Source organism: Lagenorhynchus albirostris, chromosome 11 (genome assembly GCF_949774975.1).
Source record: "Lagenorhynchus albirostris chromosome 11, mLagAlb1.1, whole genome shotgun sequence".
NCBI lineage: Eukaryota > Metazoa > Chordata > Mammalia > Artiodactyla > Delphinidae > Lagenorhynchus > Lagenorhynchus albirostris.
Genome location: NC_083105.1, coordinates 11,917,665 through 11,936,397, shown reverse-complemented (window position 1 = coordinate 11,936,397; position 18,733 = coordinate 11,917,665). Strand labels below are relative to the sequence as shown.

Sequence of the window (18,733 nt, the reverse complement as noted above, 5' to 3'; positions counted from 1 at the left end):
ATCACTCTGAACTCTTTCTTGGGTAGATTGCCTATCTCCACGTCACTTAGTTCTCCTGGGATTTTATCTTCTTCCTTCATCTGGAAGATATTTCTTTGCTGTCTCATTTTGTTTAAATTTCTGTTTATATTTTTATGTATGTACTGGGTGAGTTATGTTTCTTGACCTTGGAGAAGTGGCCCTCTATAGGGGATGCCCTCTGTGTCCCAGCAGTATCCTCCCCTCTCATCACCCAAGGGCCAGGAACCAGTTGGTCCTAGGGTAGGTTCCGAGTGTGTATGTGCACTCAGTTCCACAGGCTGCAGGATTGTAGTTTCTTGCTTCTGGTGTCTGCCCCTGGGTGGGTGAGGCTGGTCTAGATCCTTGTGCAGGCTTCCTGGTGGGAGGGGCTGGTACCTGCCCACTGGTGAGTGGAGCTGGGTCATGGACCTCTGGTGAGCAGGGCTGTATCAAGGGGTGTGTCTACAGATGGCTGTGGGCTCAGGAATTCCTTAGGTAGCCCGTCTAAAGACAAGGTGGTTCTGTATTCCTGCCCCGTTTGCTGTTTGGCCTAAGGCATCCCAGCACTGGGGTGAGGCCAGGTCTCGGGGCCAAGGACCCAAGATGTCGGCCTCCAGCCAGAGTTCATGTAGGTGAACACTCCCTGCTATGTCCGCCACCAGATTTTTTGACCCCAGAGAGAACCACAGCTGCCCCCGCCTCCCCAGGAGACCCTCCAAGACCAGCAGGTGGGTCTGGCCCAGGCTCCTATGGAGTCACTGTCTTTGCCTTGAGTCCCAGTGCACACCAGACCTTGTGGGCACCCTCCAAGAGTGGAGACCGTTTCCCTCAGTCCTGTGGAGCTCCTGCAGTCAAGCCCCACTGGCCTTCAAAGCCAAACTATCTAAGGGCTCCTCCTCCCAATGACAGGCCCCTGTGCTGGGGAGCCTGGCATGGGGCTCAGAGCTCTCGCTCCTGTGGGAGAACTTCTGCAACATAATTATTCTCCAGTTTGTGAGTCACCCACCTGGGTGAGATGGGAGTTGATTATATCTCAAGTGCACCCCTTCTACTGTCTCATTGTGGTTTCTCCTTTATGTCTTTGGATGTATAATATCTTTCTTTGGTAGATCCCAGTCTTTTTTATTGATAGTTGTTCAGCAGTTAGTTGTGATTTTTGGTGTGCTCGTGAGGGGTAGTGAGCTCAAGGTCGTTCTATTTCACCACCTTGTCTCCCTTCCATCGGTTCATCGATTTTTAATTATCCATATGCCCGCCCTTTCATTTCCATTAGTAATCAAGATTTAACTGATAAACTAATTTAAAAAAACTGACTCTTCCGGGCTTCCCTGGTGGCGCAGTGGTTGAGAGTCCGCCTGCCGATGCAGGGGACGTGGGTTCGTGCCCCGGTCCGGGAAGATCCCACATGCCGCGGAGCGGCTGGGCCCGTGAGCCATGGCCGCTGAGCCTGCGCATCTGGAGCCTGTGCTCCGCAACGGGAGAGGCCACAACAGTGAGAGGCCCGCGGACTGCAAAAAAACCCAAAAAAACCCCTGACTCTTCCAATACCAAAAGTCAAAGTGGTGTCACTGGCAAAGCCCACTGGGGTCCCCAGGAGAAATAAGATGGAATCCAGGTGATAAGTTCTACCCTCTTCTTTTGTGATTCGTCTAGTTTCACTTGCCTGTACATGGCCCTGTGCAATGACCTGGCACTGTCCACATAGGATTAACGTTCTCAGCACAGAACCACTGTGCCGGCCATGTGCAGCCAGCGCTTGTGTTCATAACCATAGTCCGGGTGGAAGATTTGGAATTGTTTGGAAAAATAAGCAACTGGTCAGAATTAGGGATGAGGAAGTCTCTAATGCCACCAGTCGAAGACCAGTGGGAAAGTTGACAGCACAGTGGACGCGAGTGAAGAGGTGAGAACATGCTGGGACCAGGGTGAACGGTCCACCTCAGGGCCCAGCAGAGAGGAGGGATGACCAAGAGTAATGAGAGAGAAGCTGGGAGGAGGAGGGGCATTAGCAAGCTTTAGCCTCCACAGAGAGCACGTGGACAGCTGGAGACGAGCAAAGACCCCTCCCTTCCACAGGGGACTTTGGAATCAGTAGCCCCTGGGCTCTCATGCTCATGCATGGTGGGCGGTCAGGCAACCCTGGGGACCGCACCCCCTTGGTGGGCAGAGGTTGGCACCTGGTCCAGTACTTCCCCTGCACAAGGCGAACAGTCAAGCCAGAGGACCTTAAGGGGGGAGAACCGATATTTGTTGGGTCCTGTAGTGGGTTCAATGGGTGCTCCCCCCCAAAAAAAAATGTATGTCCGTGACCTCATCTCTGCAACCTGTGAATGTGACCTTATGTGGAAAAGGGTGTTTGGAAATCCTTTAAGTTAAACATCTTGAGATCAACGATGATTCTCTAAGTGGGCACTAAATCCAACAACTAGCATCCTTATAAGAGACACACAGAGAGAGCAGCGTAGGGGTAGAAGGCCACGAAGAGACAGAGGCAGAGACCGGAGTGATGCGGCCACGAGCCAAGGAAGGCTGGAGACACCGCAAGCTGGGAGCGGCGAGGAAGGCCCCCCGCCCAGAACCTCCAACGGAAGCGGCACCCCAGGCTCCAGCGCTGGCGCCCACCCGCCTCTCCCACCACCTCCTGCAGCTCCCTTCCCAGGGCCCGAAAGTGCACCTGCTCGGAGGCTGGATGGGTGGGCTGCTGGAGGCCTGGTGGGTGCCCCGTCTAGGAGCCTGCAGCTCTCCTTAGCAATCGGGCCAGCCACACAGTGGCCCCGAGGGCCCGCATGCAGACCTGCTGCCTGAGTCCACACCTTGGATCAAGTGGGCACCAAACCCCTTCTCTAAGGAGAGCCTTTGCCTGCCCCCCGTCCTGCCTGCAACTGCAGGGACATCTGTCTCCCCTGCCCTCGCGCTCCCAGCGCTTGGCAAGGGGCCTGGTCTATGCTCAGCCTTTGTTCAAAGCATGAAGAAGGGAGGAACAAAGGCTCTGACGGTCCTGTGAAGAGCCCCTGCCCCAGTACCCACAGGCCTCGGCACCGACTCCCTCATTCCCCCTTCTATGGTACCTGGGATGGATCTCCATAGGACAGGCTTTGCATCGTCTGATGACTAAGAAAGCTTCTGGAAGTTAGCGCCTGGGCCTTGTATCTCTATCCCCCAGGCCAGCTCAGTGTCCATCACATAGTAGGTACTCAGTAACTGAAAGGAACCAAGATTTATGAGACACTCTTAGCATCCTTGAATCTGGCCAGCCTGCCTTTCTGCGTGACTGTCACTCCCTACTGGAGCCTGTGCCCCAGCCGAGCTGCATTCCTGGAAGCTTCCAGAAATTGCACAAAGTAGATGCCTGCTGCAGAAGCAAAGCACAGTCCCTTCTAGGTGGCCCAGGTACAGTCCCTTCTAGGTGGTCCAGGTACAGTCCCTTCTAGGTGGCCCAGGTACAGTCCCTTCTAGGCCACCTGCTCCGGCGCAGAGACACCCCCAGACACATGGCTCGTAGCACAAGGTTGTCTTTATTGTGATGCTCAGTGGAAAACATCTGTAAACCAGCTCACTGTAGTGGTGGCGGCTGCAACCATGCTAAGGCACTTCCATTATATAAAAAAAGGGCAGGGGTGGGAGTTCTGTTCACTCCTTTGTGACAGCAACTGGGACCTGAATTCAGAGCTTTTTAGGCATATGTAGCTTTTATATATCTTCATGATTTCTTGAGAGTTTGTTTCCTTAAAAAAAAAAAAATGCCTTTTTTGCCATAAGTAAGTCTAAATGCAGCATATACAGAACAGTTAGGAATACGGGGATCAGCCACCAGTGTAGACCAGTGTAGGACAAGCTACTCTCTTCTAGACGTGGTTCCAAAGGAAAGGCAGTGATAAAGACTTGGAATTTTACCATTTATTACAGTTAGAGGGAGAAAAGACAACTGTTTTTTTGTTTTAAAAATATCTGTGCAGATGGCAGAGTCTTGAATTATACTGAGTCAACGGTGCAGGTCAGCTACCCTCGGGCCCCAGTCCTGGAGTAGGTTCGAGATCACCTGGCCCTTTCCACTGCTCTGGCTGTCAGGCTCGGGACACGTCCCTTAACCATTAAATATATTTGGTCCCCAAGAGTGTTGGAAGAGGCCACGGCTGGCCTCTCCAGCTTGGCCCCTGGGCCCTGTCTTCTCAGCCCAGAAGCCCTGCTGCAGCAGGGGTGGGCTGCCCTCGGCAAAGGAGGGAAAGGGGTCATCATTGCACTTGAGACATTTCAGAATCAGGAAGGTGGTGGCGGCGCTGCCCGGCAGGGGTGGGGAGGAACGCCCCTCCTTCCCCGCGCCAGCTTCCCGTGCCCTGCACAGAAGTGGACCCCCTGGGCCTGCTCATGCCGGACCACCCAGAGCCCACGGGAGTGGGGGGCCGCTGGGGCAGAGGGTGTGAGGTCACCGCGTGTGATTGCCAACAGCAAAGAAGGGAGAGGGTGGCGGAGGCGGGGGAAGGTGACAACTCTTCTGGGGCGTCGGGCTAGCAAAACTCCTTAGTCTGAAGAAAAATAGATTCGTAGAAAACTCTCTTGCCCATCCCCGGAGGCCCGCCCTCCTCACCTCACCATCTTGTGCTTTTCGGCAAGGGAAGGGGTGGGGGGGATACTGCTGGTCGCTCTGTTCCCGGGCCAGGGCCCAGGACCCTGACTCTTTGGTATTAGATTCCGGGGGGCGGGGGGGGGGGGAGGGGGGGAGGGGAGCAGGCTGCAGCAGAGGAAGCCGGAAGCCCTTCAAGGAGGCCTGGCGGGATGGGCGGGGAGGTGAGGCCTGAGGTCCCCTGGCCTCAGGGGGGACGAGGTGGGGTCACGGTCACAGCAGCCCCAGGAGGGAGGAGGGGTGCTGCAGGGCTGGGAAGGGGAAGTGGAGTCGGTGCTGTCGTCCGTCTCGGGCAGCAGAAGAAGAAGTTGTTACTCGGCAGCTTTGGCCTCAGCCGCGTCGGCTTTGCCGTCCACCTCCTCGTCCGAGCAGTCGCCGGCACCTTTCCGGGCCATTCGGCGGGGCACGACAAACGGCAGGTCCCCACGCCTGGGGGCAGAGGCAGCGGTCAGCAGTGCTGGCCAGGCGGCCGCAGTACAGCTCATGTGTTTCGAAGTGATCTTTAGAGGAAACTAGCTCCTGACATCCCACGGGGAGAAGCAACGGCGGGAGGGGGGCCTCCGGGAACACAGCCTCCAGCGGGGACAGGAGGGCTGTCCCCTCCTGCCCCCCCAGCCTGAAGCTTCCCACTTTCACCCAAAACACTAGCAAAAATCCGTCAGGTAATGGGGGCTGATTCAAAGCGGGGAGGCACAAGAGCAGATGAAGCTGCCCCTGCAAAATGCCACCCTCTGACCACACTCAGTACCAAACAGGTGAAACTAAGAGACACACAATGACTGTGTACAGCGCACAGAGACAGGCGTCTCCTTCCGGTCCCCGCTAAGAAAATCGGTATCACACACTGACCAGACTGTCTGCTCTTGTTGCTTTTATGCTTTAAAAAACGATCCCTGGGAAAAGGAGGTAAGCAGTGAGAATCTCGACCAAGAAGACCCTCTGCCTCAACCATTTCATGCTGCCTGAATGTGACGTTCCTTTGAGAATTGCCAAGCAGCCCTTTCCATTGGTTCAGAGCTAGAAGATGCCCGTATTCACCCGGCGCCTAAAGCTGCGCCAGGGACCGGCCGGTTGCCTCAAGCAACTTCCAGTTGACAAAACCTGAAAACGTTCTCATCAGGTTTAGCGCTGCGACAGGAACAGACTCTTCAGGCAGGACGGGAAGAAATCACCCGGAGAGTTTATTTAAAAGGCAGGGCTAGGACCTCCCTGGTGGCACAGTGGTTGAGAATCCACCTACCAGTGTAGGGGACACGGGTTCAATCCCTGGTCCGGGAAGATCCCACACGCCACGGAGCAACTAAGCCCATGCGCCACAACTACTGAGCCCACGTGCCACAACTACTAAAGCCCACGTGCCTAGAGCCCGTGCTCTGCAACAAGAGAAGCCACCGCAATGAAAAGCCCACGCACCACAACTAGAGAAAGCCCGCGCACAGCAACAAAGACCCGGCACGGCCATAAATAAATAAATAAGTAAGTTTAAGAAAAAAAAAAAAAAGGCCGGGCTACAGCCCAGGAGACAAGGAGAACGAGGAAGGGCTCTCTGACCGGCACTTTCTCGGCATCATTAAGCACCTCGCTCGTTGACATCTAGCTGAGAAAGGTGACTGAGTTTATAGGAGCCTCATTTTCCAAATTCTGCTCTTCAGGACAAACTAACTTTTTGAAGGAGAAAGGGTCCTGTGAAGGGGCGGGTGGGGCCGGCGGGGCTCACCTGAGCTTGTTCTTGAGGGAGCTGACCTCGCGGTTCATGGCATCCGCAGTCTCCGTGGCATCCTCCAGCTCACGCTGCAGTTTCCGGCGGGAGGCGTTAGCCCGCTGGGCCTCTTCCTCAGCCTCCTCCAGCTGCCGCTTGAGCTGCTTCAGGCGGGTAGACGCCTTGTCCGCCTGCGGAGATGCGTGGCCAGGGGCCCCGGTCACGACCCCACATGCCTGTGGCCCTCCCCGCCCTCAGCCGCCAAGGGGCAGGGCCCCGCTCCGCCACCAACACACCTGGTCCTTGTACTGCTCGGCGCTTCTCCGCTCATCATCCACCTGCAGCAACACATCCTTCAGCTTCTTCTCGGCCCGACGCACCTGCTTGGAAGCCGCCTGGCGCTCCCTGAAAGGCATGAACACAGAGGCTCAGGGGGGCACCCTCTTTCGGAAGGTCTGGCCGACAAATCCACAGGCCGGGCCACCCATTCCCGGGCCCCACTGGTACTTCCCCTGATGCTAAGGTAGACCGCCTTTACTGAACACTCTTATGAAGGCACTGGGCTTAGCCCCATTTCACAGATAAGGAAACTGAGGTTCAGGGAAGGGAACTGACACATCTCAGAGAGCACATATAAAGCGAGGAAAAAGAGGACTTCCCTGGCGATCCAGTGGTTAAAGACTCTGAACTTCCAGTGCAGGGGGCACGGGTTCAATCCCTGGTCAAGGGAACTAAGATCGCACATGCTGCCCAGTGCAGCCAAAGAAAAAGCAAAAAGGAAGACTGACCCCCATTACCCCCAGAGAAGTCTCCGTCTTGTTGAGCCCACAGATGGGCTGCCCAGGTGGGTGGGAACCCCACCTCTTGGATTCAGCCCTCAGAGAGTCATCAGGCTCCCCAACTTTAGAAGTGGGCTGTGGGTCCTATTCAAACTCCACAAGCCCCGGCAAAAGGCCCCAGGGAAAGGGATGAGAGCCCCGTCAGGATGGGGGGAAACAGTCTCAGGGATGGGCACACAGAGGAGCCGGCAGATGGTGCCAGGTGACGGGCGAGGGGCACCCACTTGGTCTCGTTGTCCAGCTGCTCCTCCAGCTGTGCGATCTTGGCCTCGAGGGCGGTGATGGAGGCCTTGTACTTGGACTTGACAGTGCCCTCCATCTCCTGCAGCTTGACCTTGAGCTCCTTGTTCTGGCGCTCCAGCTGCTGCCGCGCGTTCTCGTTCTTCTGGGCGTGACTGCGCTCCAGGTTCAGGTCGGTGTTGATCTGGTCGATCTGTGGGAAGAAGGGCTGGTGACCTTGAGGAAGGCGGGGATCCCGGCCGGGGGCAGAGGAGGGGCAGCTGGACCCTGCAGGGCCCCTGATCACTAGGCCTTCCCACAAGAGGGAGCTGCCCAGCGTAAAGGGTCCAGAAGCAGCTCAGTGCCCAAGACAGAGGAACCAAGGAGCCAGTGCAGGCACCAGGACATCGTCCCCTAAGCATCAGGGGGCGGCCGCCTCTGCCTCTGCCACTGGGGAGGCCCACCCGCGTCACCGAGGGGGCCCTGGTGCGCAGAGAGCCCCGCCGCTCACCTGCAGGTTGGCCTTCTTCAGCCTGTCGTTCACCAGCTCTGTGTTGCCCTGCTCCTCCTCCAGCTCCTCCTCCAGCTGTGCGATGCGGGCCTCCAGGCGCCGCTTCTCCTCCAGCGCCAGGGCACTGGGGAGTGGGGGGGGGGGAGGTGAGAGGGGCCGAACCAGAGCGGGGAACCCCGCACCCGCTCGCGCTCGCGCCGGCTCACCCTTTGCCGCTGCTGTTGGCCATCTCGTCGGCCAGCTCGTCCCGCTCCTGCTGGGCCTGGCGCTTGGCGCGCTCGGCAGCTGCCAGGTCCTGCCACGGGAACCCGAATGTGACCCGCCGGGGCCGCCCGCAGCCAACAGCCCTCCTCTGTTCCCGGCACTCTGAGCCCCTGGCCCCCTCTTCCCAAACCCCTTCCCAGGCCTGCCTCCTCCACGAAGCCCGTTCCCAGGAGCCCCTCTGAGGCCACAGCTGAGGCGCCGTATGATCACACAGCCCCATACCTAAGCGCTAAGAACTAAGCCAGGGCTTCCCTGGTGGCGCAGTGGTTAAGAATCCGCCTGCCAATGCAGGGGACACGGGTTCGAGCCCTGGTCTGGGAGGATCCCACATGCCGCGGAGCAGGTAAGCCCGTGCGCCACAGGTACTGAGCCTGCATTCAAGAGCCCGCGAGCCACAACTACTGAGCCCGCGCGCCGCAACTACTGAGCCCGCGCGCCGCAACTACTGAAGCCCGCGCACCTAGAGCCCGTGCTTCGCAACAAGAGAAGCCACCGCAATGAGAAGCCCGTGCACCGCAACGAGGAGTAGCCCCGGCTCGCCGCAACTAGAGAAACGCCTGCGCACAGCCACAAAGACCCAACGCAGCCAAAAATATAAATAAATAAATAAATAAATAAATAAAATAAAAACTAAGCCAGGTGCCGGGGATGTTGCAAGAAACAGGAAATCATCCTGGCCTGACGGGATGCTGGTCCCTCTACCTTCCAGGCAGACAGGAAGCAGGGGTGACAGGACAAAGACGTGAGTTAAGGCCACAGTGTGGGGCTCTGAAAGCCGGCGGGGGCAAGGGCTTCACCCTGAGGGTGAGGCGGCCTCACCAGAGACCCACGTGTGCAGGAGGGCACAGCCGGTCTGGTCAGGGCAGACGAGGAGAGCCTGGATGTCTGGCCCAGCTAGGAGCAACTGGGTAGCCAGCATCATCAAGGCAGAAGGCTGCCTAGAGCCTGGGGACGCTTTCCCGACCTGCCTCGTGTGAGGACAAGGCGCCGTAAGCCTCTGGGAGGGACCCCTCCTCGCCAGGCAGGAAGTCACCACAGGTGGTGGTGATTCACGCGAGGGAGCCGGCCCCAGGAGGTGACGAGTTAATTCACACACACACACACACACACACACACACACACACCCCCACACCCACACCCACACACGTTCTAATCACACCAGGGAGCCTTGCTACTTCATGAAACCCCGAGGGGCAATTCTTTCAGAAAGCAAGAACCACACCGGCCCATCGCTGGAGCTTGGCCGTTCTTCCAGGTCTGCCCGGGTGGCCCCGGCAGGTGGGTGGAGGCCCCGAGCGCCCTGCTCCGGCCCGGCCCACCTCCTGCAGCTGGATCATCTCGGCCTCCATGCTCTTCAGCTTCTTCTCGTTCTCCTTGGCCTGCGCCAGGATCTCCTCGCGGGAGGCGCGCGTGTCCTCCAGCTCCCGCACGCAGTCCTTCATCTGGGCCTGAGGGCGGGGAGGAGAGACTTGGTGCCACTGTCCCACCGCTCCCGTGTGCCCACACAGTGCCCGCCGACAGGGACCGACGGCTGGGCCTCAGCCTGTGGCCACATTCAACCAACATGGCTATAAAAGGGCAAAAGAGGAAAGACACAGCTTCCCTTTATTCTATACCATCTTTACACGCTTTTGACTGTTAGGATCTACAAAGCACACCTGCGGCAGCGTTAGTCCCCGGGTGGGTATTAGTCCAGCCATGTTTTTGTTTACTTTCTACCGCCTCCTGTTGACTTGGATCCCGCACTCTGGGGCCATCCCCACTGCTCCAGGTCAACGGCCACCTGCCAGGTTAGTCCCGGCAACATGGCGCAGTCACGTGTCCTTTGTTCACTGGTGATTTGTTTTAACTCTGAAGATCTTGGGAAATAGTTGTGTTTTTTTCCCTTTTGGAGATAAATCCCAAATTGGGATTCCCCAGGCCAAAGGATACAACCCTTGCTGGGCACGGCCAAGTGGTACCAGGTAGAGTGGCCACCGCAATGAGAGCACCTATGCCCTACGACCTCGCAAACACCAGTGTTTACACTCGTTCTTATTGTTGCCGGTTTGCTGGATATGATGTGGCATCTCAGAGCTGGTTTCTTAAACTTATTATTCTTTCATTACTGATGAGGCCAAGTATGTGTTCTGTGCTCCGAGCTGCTTCTCTGAACCATCAGCTTGGAAACTTCCACCATTGTCCGTTAAGGCTGGGATGGGTCACGTCTGGTTTATCCTAGAAATCTGCCACTAAGTGACTATAACGCCATTGCATTTCTAGGTTTACACTTGTTTGTTTCACTCAAAGACAACAATCTTACTGCAAGTTTGCTTCTGACTAGTTTGTTTCTGCTCAGCTTCTGGGTCTCCATCTGGGAGATGGAGCTAAAGGCACCCAAGACCTTCCTCGGGGAGGGCAACGCGGCACTTCCCAGCATTCACCGGCCACCCCACTAGTGTCCCAGCCCCGTGCTGAGCCCAGCGCTGCCATGTGCGGCCGGATCTGGTTGGGTCCAGCCTGAGCTCACCTGCAGCTTCCGCAGCTGTTTGATGGCTTCGTCCCGGTTCTTGTTGGCCGAGTCGATGTGGGCCTCCAGGTCCTTCAGGTCCATCTCCAGCTTCTTCCGAGCAGCTACGGCCATCGAGCGCTGCTTCCTCTCATCCTCCAGCTCAGTTTCCATCTCCCGCACCTGGGGCGATGCCAACGGCTCAGGAAACCGGACGTACCCACAGACCCTGCCTCAGCTCATGGCCCGGGTGGGCTTGGTCCAGTCCCGTGGCGTCCACGGGGCGTCCAGGGACAGGGAGGACTCCTGACCATAAAACCCTAGTAGAGGGGGTCACTGACCTCCAGGCAGAGGATTGGAATGTGAGGACGTGGAGGGCGTAATCAGGGGACTCCCCCAGTCCCGGCGGAAGGAGAAAGGAGCCCCCAGAACCCGGGGCTCCCTGCCCGTCTCTGCCCAGGGGAGCGGGAGGGCCGTCCGCACCTGTCTGACCAGCTGCTTCTTCTTCTCCTCGCTCTGCTCGTCGCGGCCCTGCAGGTCCCGCTCGAACTGGGCCTTCATGGCCTGCAGGTTCACCTCCAGCCGCAGCTTGGCGTCCTCGGTGGCCTGCAGCTCGTCCTCCAGCTCCTCGAGCTGGGTCTTCATCTCCTCCACCTGCTGCTCCAGGGCCCGCTTGGACTTCTCCAGCTCGTGGACCTGCCGCCGAGGGGATGCGGTCAGGAACAGAGGGGCGCAAGGCCCCCAGGTCCCCAGCCTCAGTGTCCGTGAGCCCCTAATCCTTCGCGTCCTGAGGCCATCTCCCTCCCCCCCCACCCCCGCCCCAGTGCCGGCCGTGGGCTCGGGGACTCACGCTCTTGCCGACGTCGTCCTTGGAGCTCATGAGGTCCTCCATCTCTGCACGGAATTGCTTGTTGAGCCGCTCCAGCTCCGCCTTCTGCTCCACGGCCTCCTCCAGAGCCCGGGCCAGAGACAGCGCCTTGGTCTCCTTCTCCCGGGCCTCGGCCTCTGCCCGGTCGCGCTCCTCTGCGTACTTGGCGGAGATGGTCTTCTCCTCGGCCAGGAGCTGGGAGACAGAAGGGCACCATGAGGCTCGAGCAACCGGCTCTCAGAAAGAGCTCAGGGCCTGCTGGTCTCTGGCAGGTAAAGCATCTGGGCCCGAACTCCCTGGGGAAGGAGGGTCCCAGGGGCCAGGACTGGGGGGAGGGGGACCAAGGAGAGCAGCGAGCCGCTGCTTCCGATTGTGACACGTGCTGTGCAGCGTGTCCTCATAAGCAGACGGAGGTGGAGATGGCCTCTGCCACAACCCACTGGAGTCTGTGTAACTTTTATCACTTAGTAACCGAGGTTCTTTATGACACTCAGTGCCCCTTCCGGGAGAACCCACAGGCAGTAAATATTTCACCCTCAGGACCCGGAAAGCCCCTGGTTTTCCTGAATGACTGGTTGGTGTTTACCTTGAAAAGAAAGCGAATCTGGCTGCGCGGAGGCGCGAATCCCTTGTGGCCCCCCTCCAAGGACGTGCGGCATCTTTTCCCTGCGCTGGCCCACCCTGACCGTATCATCTTATTTTCCCCCCTCCCCCTTCCCTTTGCTGCAGCACCTCTTTATTCCATGGACTTATTTCTTAAATGGGACAGATGGGAAACGCTTTAGACTGCACGATTCCATTTTTCTATCCCACCCCACTGCCTGCGTCTCGGTAAGCTGCCTCAGATCTCCTGGAGTAAGCAAGAGCTATGAACGTATAAAGAAAAATTCTAATTAGAGAAGATTCGAAAAACATAAAAAACCAGGAAAGGGGAAAAGTTGCTCCCAAACCTATCGTGAGCGCTTTCTTTCCAGGCGCCTCAACGAGCTGGAATCCGGGAGGGCCCTCTGAGCGCCTGCCCCTCAGGGCCTCCTCCCGAGCTGGTGACGGTGACCCCGGGCTGGGCTGACGGACAGAGGCCCCTGCCCGAGGCAGGGTGTCTGCAGAGGGGAGGACATGAGGCGGTGGCAGCACCAACAACACCCACCTGGTCGAACTTCTTCTGCTTCTTCTCCAGGTTGGAGACGCTCTGCCGCTGGTGGTCCAGGTCCACGAGCAGGTCGTCCAGCTCCTGCTGCAGCCGCGTCTTAGTCTTCTCCAGCTTGTCGTAAGCGGCCACCTTCTCCTCGTAGCGCTGGCTCAGCCCCTCCAGGTCCTTCTGGAGCTTCCTCTTGGCCTCCTCGGCCGTCTCCAGGCACCCCACGCCGTCCTCCACCTTCTTCCTCATGTCGGTGACCTGGGCGGGAGCAAGGGGTCAGGGGGCACCCAGCACGGCACCTGCTCGGGTAACGTGGCCACACCTGGGACAGCTGGGAGCTGGCCTGCCACCCGCCAGCGGAGGAATGGGGCACCAACCCAGTTACGGAGGCGGCTCCCCCAGCCACTTCCCGCTCCCTCTGGGGCCAGGGGAATGGAGGTTCTGCAGAGGGCCGGTGCCTAGCGCACAGAGCCCGGGGGAGGCGGACACCGCAGGTCAGCTCGGCAAGGCCTCTCAGTCGTGACCCGCACCAGCCGCTCGTACCAAGACGGAGGCCTACAGTGGGAAGCCTCCTCCCCTCCCCCAGGCAGCAGCCTAGTGCCCCCTGCCTGCAGGCGTCCGTCGCGCAGCCCCCTCCTCGCATCTGGACACGCAGCTGACACGGTGCCCACACTCCCTACCGCCACCCAGGCACCCTGTGCCCTCCCCGACCTGGTGCAGACCTTCTGGCACGTTTAAGTCCTAAGGCAGGATCCGGAAGAGGGCCCTTGGTCTATCTTTGGCCCCGGACCCTTTCAGAGTCTAGAGAAGACTCTGACCTCCTCATAACGAGGTTTGAACTTGCACAAAGCAAAATACGCAGGATTACCAAGAAACCAATATAGAAAAGTGCAGGTGTCGGGTATTTTTTAAGACTGTGGTTCAGTAACCATCGTGCTTCTTTATCAGCACAGCAGAGAGCAGGCTCCTGAGTGGCTAGGAGCACGATGACCTTCCCAAGGCCTGCCCTCAGCTCGGACACGATGACCGGTGGTTTCTACTGAACAGGCCACCGGCACTGCGAGGGCCACGGCTTGTTGCCTACATTCGTAACAGAAGAAAACGCCGAAGGCCAGCTGGAGATTGGTGAAATGAAGATGTACGTCTCCTCCACCCAAGTTCATGGGTTCCTAAATTCTCCTTGGGGACCCCAGGCATGAGCCCTGGTCTGGGGAGGGCAGGAGCTCCCCCAGGGGAAGGTGTCCAGCTCGGGGAGGCCTGGGTGGACCCAGCGGCAGGGCTGTGCCCTGGAGTCCAGGTGGGCGCCCCACCAGAAGCTCCCCAGCCTGCAGGCTCCAGCCCACAGTTCCCAGGGGTATCTTGCAGGGAGCCAGCTCTGGACCTGGGCGTGGAGGGTGGCGATCTGCTTCTCGAGGTTCCGCTTGGCCTCCTCCTCCTCCTCCAGCTGCTCCTTTAAGGAGTTCTTCTCGTCCTCCACCTGCTTCAGCTTGGTGCTCAGACTCAGCTTCTGCCGGTTCTCCTCCTGCAGGAGCTCCTACTCCGAGAACAAGGAGGGCAGGGGCTCAGGACCCGCAGCGTCAGGGCCTCGCGGTCCCCATACCCTTGGTGGAAGAGGGGAGCAGTCCCTCGGATTCAGGGGGTGGCCAGCAGAGACCTGGCAAGGAGCCGGGAGGACGCAGAGAGCCCGCGGATGCAGGGGAGGACGCAGAGAGCCGCGGATGCAGGGGAGGACGCAGAGAGCCCGCGGATGCAGGGAAGGACGCAGAGAGCCCGCGGATGCAGGGGAGGACGCTCTGAGACAAAGACCCAGAAGCCTGGCAGCTAATGCGGTGCGGGCACAGGAGCCGTCCCGCCCTTACCTGCGTGTCCTGCAGCTGTGACTCCAGACTGGAGAAGTCCTTGGTGAGCTTGCTGGACTTGCTGTCCGACTGGGTGAGAAGACCCGTCACATTGTCCAGCTCGACCTGCGCACGGATGGGAGACAAAGCCCCGTGAGCTCGACCACGACTGCTTGGGTCCCACCTCGGCTCTCTCGGCCATGCTGGACCTGAGTCACAGGCTGAACCCCAGAGGCCTCGCAGATTGAGCCAGGTTGCAGAGACAGAGAGAGAGAGAGAGAGAGAGAGAGAGAGAGACAAGAGCGGGAGCCCTGGCGATGTGGGCCAGGACCCAGGAGGTCCGGCGGAGGCCTCACCTGCAGCTTGGAGACCTTGTCGGCCAGCTCCGTGCGCACGCGCTCCCCCTCGGTGAACTTGACCTGCAGCTCCTGAAGCTGGGCCTCCACCTTCTTGCGCTTGTGCTCCGAGTCCCCCTTGCCCTGAAGTAGCACCTTCACCTCGTTGGCCAGCTCCCCTCGCTCATTCTCCAGGGTCTGCTTGGCCTTCTCGAGGTTGGCTTTCACCTGGCAGCGGGGAGAAAAGCGAAGACGTGAAAGGGGGCACCTGTGACGTGAGGCTGGTCTTTCTAACATCATCGAAGATCCAGCGATCCAGACCCAGAATCGGCTGCCTTTGCAGCAAAAACGACACTGGGCAAGTCTGGGGGATGACGAGCTGGCAAGGGTCCCAGACTCGGAAGGCTTGGGCCTGATGTGAACTCAGCACCCAGCTGGGGCCGGACACCCGGCACGTGGGCTCCCCCAGCTCTCACACCATCCCTGCCCGGCCTCCTGCACCGGCTTCAGGGAGCGTCCAAGGGCAAGATGCCATCATTGCAGATGTTAAGGTTTTAGCTGTTATTATAGGATGATGGAAATTATAATTGTTCGTAGGTAGACTTCCAGAAAAGCCTCTTGAAAATTTGATGTTCAAAGTAACACAGTGATGTTCTTCCAAACAACACAAAAGCCGAGTTTACAGAATAAACACGACAATCCCAATCTAGTCTGTACCGAGCCGGCCACAGCATCACGGGCAAGTTCAAGGGTAAACCGGACCCAGCGTGAATGCAAAGTCACTTTGGGTGAAAACAGCTAAAGGACCAGGCAAGGCTTCAACCTGCCCAGAACCAGGTGGAAATTGAAGGCAGACAGGTAGACAAGGCAGGTTTCTGAAAATATTGTACAGGTTGCCATGTGGAAGAGCCTCTGCCTTCTCGGGCTGCCACCAAGGGTGGCCGTGAGCTGGAGGCCACCGGATGCAGGACTGGCCTTGTTCAGAAACTGCCCGGCCACAGCCGAGAAACCATCTGGGGTCAACGTCCCCAGGGTTCTCCCATGAAGACTCCAACTGACCACCTGTTGGGGGTGTTCTAGAGAAGGGACGGGCTTCAGAAAAGGGGACCCCGATGGCCCTCTGAAACTCAGAGTCGCTCCAATTCCATGAAATTTTCTGGTCTGGCAGGTTGATGAACAAGATAATAATGAGAATAAATGATTCCTGAACAACTTACCGAGCCCTTACTATCCAAGTGCCTCACATGTTACCGACTCCAACTCTCACATTAATTGTAGGAGACGGGCTATCATCAGCCTCCCTTACAGATGGGGAAACTCAGGCACAGAGGGACCTACATCCCCAAGTCACACAGCCACAAGGGGCTGGAGCCTAGACTCTGCAAGGGCCCCCTGACCGTGGCAGAGCCTCACGGAGCCAGTCCTGGGGAGGCCCACGCACCCGCTTCGTCTGCTCCAGCTGCTCTGCCAGCTCCTCCACGGCCTGCGAGTGCTTCTGTCTCATCTCCTGGATCTGGGCCTCGTGGGTCTTTGCCTCCTCCTCGAGGGTCTTCTTCAGGATGTTCACTTCCTGTTCACGTTTGGACCTGGACAGAGAAACGCCCTCAGGAGGGAGGCCAGGGATCCAGGAGCGGTGCTGCCCTGGGGCTCTTCTGTGGCAGCAGAGAGCACCCAGCAAGGGGCACTGGCCACCCCAGGAAGCTTTCTGCCCGCTGGCCTCTCTCCATGGCCATCCATCCTACAGCCCAGGCTCACAGACACGCTTTTTTTTTTTTTTAAATGTACTGTAGGCCTTTTATGTAAGGAATTGGATTTTATTCTAAATACGAGGAGCCAGGAGTGAGTTATAAGCAGATTAATTAAATTAATTAATTTATTTATTTGGCCGCGGCATGCAGGATCTTCGCTTCCCAACAGGGATGGAACTCGTGCCCCCTGCAGTGGGAGCGCAGCGTCCCAACCACCGGACTGCAAGGGAATTCCCCACAGACACACTTTGTAGAGGCATCTGTAGCCTTTCAGCTTTAAAGCCCACCCTTGCCTCACCCCAACTCCAAGCCAAGTTCTTCTACTCTAGGGAGAAGCTGCTGAGGAACCATCAGCTTCCGAGCTCTCTGCTCCATGACAATAGGCCACTGTGTGTATGCAGAGACTTGGGGTCCATCCGTCCCAGGCCACAGCCTCCCCTTCCCTGCACCACCACCCCTATCCCTCAGCGACTGGGGCGGTCGGTCCCAAGACACACCTGAGCTCCTGCTGGGCAGCCGTGGAGTCCAGAGTGTCCTCCAGCTCTGTTTTTAGAGCCTCCAGCTCTTCCCCGAGGTCCCGTTTCTGCTTCTCAGCTTTATTCCTAGCAGCACGCTCAGACTCCAGGTCTTCTTGGAGTTCGGAAATCTGAGATTCCAGCTCCCGGATCTTCTTTAGGGCCATGTTCTTCTGGGCGGCTTCTTCTTCCACTCTGCCAAAGAGAGCAACAACATCAGGACGAGGTCACTGTCACCTACGGAGAGCAGAGTCTGCAGAAAAGGCTTCAGAGGGTGCAGCCAAAGCCACTTCTGGCAGTCATAATCATGGCCCTTAGGAGCTCTTCTCAGCGAAAACATCTGACGCATCCAGAAGACTTAGCGCTATTCCACTTTGAGAATTCAAAAACCTACAGAAGAATCATTTCATTTTCCAAATTAAGATTCAGTCCTTTAAACATTAAAAAAAAAATGAAATGTTAACTGAAAAAAAAAAAGGAAATAAAATGCTACAGTCCATGATTACAGCAACTAAGTAGAAATACAAATGTGCTCCGACTTTGGGTGATAATGATGTGTCAGTGCACATTCATGAATTGTAACAAACGTATCACTCTTGCGGGGGAGGTTGCTAATGAGGGAGGCTGTTCACGTGGGGACTTGGGAATTCGCTATAACTTCTGCTCAATTTTGTTATGAATCTAAATATGCCTGGAAAAATAAAATCTATTTTTTAAAAGCATGCCTGTAGCCATGAAATTTTAAAAAGGAAAGGAAAGAATTGCTATGATTGGATGACTAGGGTTGTGGATGAATTTTTGGGGGGATTACAAATGACAGAGAAGCCTTAGACTGCACTTTTAGTGAATAGAAGATGTTTTGTCATTAATTGGCTTCCAAGACAACAGCGGAGCGCGTGCCCGCAGTTCACTGGTGCACCGAGAGCCACAGCAGGGAGCACGCTGAGAGTGCGGGCGCTGGCTGATGCTCTGGCCCTCACCTGGCCAGGGCAGCCTGGAGCTCCTCCTCTTTCTTGGCCAGCTGCATCTTGAGCTCAGCAATCTGAGCCTGCAGCTCGGCGATCTGGTCACTGAGGTCCGTGGAGTCTCCTTCTAGCTTCCGGCGGGTCTTCTCCAGCTCCTGACGCTGCTTCTCCTCTCTTCGCAGGCGCTCTGAGAAGGAAGAATGGAGAGATGCGAACAGACCCCTCAGTGGCTACAGATCTGTCTTTGTCTTCAAATCTCACATAAAATGCCAAATATTTGTTACAAAACATCCGTGCTGTTTAAATGATCATGATTCACCCTCATACCCAACTCCTGGATGAAGGGAAAGAACGTCACCATAAGCTTCCAAGTCCTTGTCTCTCCAACCCCACCCACTGACCCTTCCCACCAAGGGAACTATTCCCCCAAAGTTCATGTTTACAGTTCCCTCGTTTCCCTTTGAGGCTCCACCATGTCTGCCTCCCTAAAAATTATAACATTTAGTCCTGCATGAATCTGAACTTACATTAGGGATCTGTCCTATATGAATTCTATGGAGACGGTACAGCGGGACCAGAGTCCAATGGGCTTTACGACTCCTGTTATGACGTCACCTAGGTGATGTCCTTAACTTTCTGTGCCTCATCTGAGTAGTAAGGCTATAAGACAAGCTACTTCCTTAGG

At 57.2% G+C, this 18,733-nt stretch overlaps 1 protein-coding gene across 1 annotated transcript in view; it reads right to left on the bottom strand.

Annotated features, from left to right (window-relative positions):
- Positions 1-4,697: 4,697 nt before the first annotated feature.
- The window catches only part of MYH9 (myosin heavy chain 9), an 89,071-nt gene continuing 75,035 nt past the window's right edge, over positions 4,698-18,733 (bottom strand). The window contains exons 25-41 of the mRNA XM_060164558.1: positions 18,064-18,235; positions 17,066-17,278; positions 16,262-16,406; positions 14,842-15,048; positions 14,507-14,611; positions 14,029-14,181; positions 12,657-12,905; positions 11,492-11,704; positions 11,125-11,337; positions 10,663-10,824; positions 9,473-9,601; positions 8,096-8,184; positions 7,890-8,013; positions 7,384-7,592; positions 6,617-6,725; positions 6,339-6,511; positions 4,698-5,050 (exon numbers count right to left, since the gene is read on the bottom strand). Coding sequence (XP_060020541.1) covers positions 4,933-5,050; positions 6,339-6,511; positions 6,617-6,725; positions 7,384-7,592; positions 7,890-8,013; positions 8,096-8,184; positions 9,473-9,601; positions 10,663-10,824; positions 11,125-11,337; positions 11,492-11,704; positions 12,657-12,905; positions 14,029-14,181; positions 14,507-14,611; positions 14,842-15,048; positions 16,262-16,406; positions 17,066-17,278; positions 18,064-18,235 — 2,783 coding nt within the window. The 3' untranslated portion in view covers positions 4,698-4,932. The remainder of the gene's footprint in view (positions 5,051-6,338; positions 6,512-6,616; positions 6,726-7,383; positions 7,593-7,889; positions 8,014-8,095; positions 8,185-9,472; positions 9,602-10,662; positions 10,825-11,124; positions 11,338-11,491; positions 11,705-12,656; positions 12,906-14,028; positions 14,182-14,506; positions 14,612-14,841; positions 15,049-16,261; positions 16,407-17,065; positions 17,279-18,063; positions 18,236-18,733) is intronic.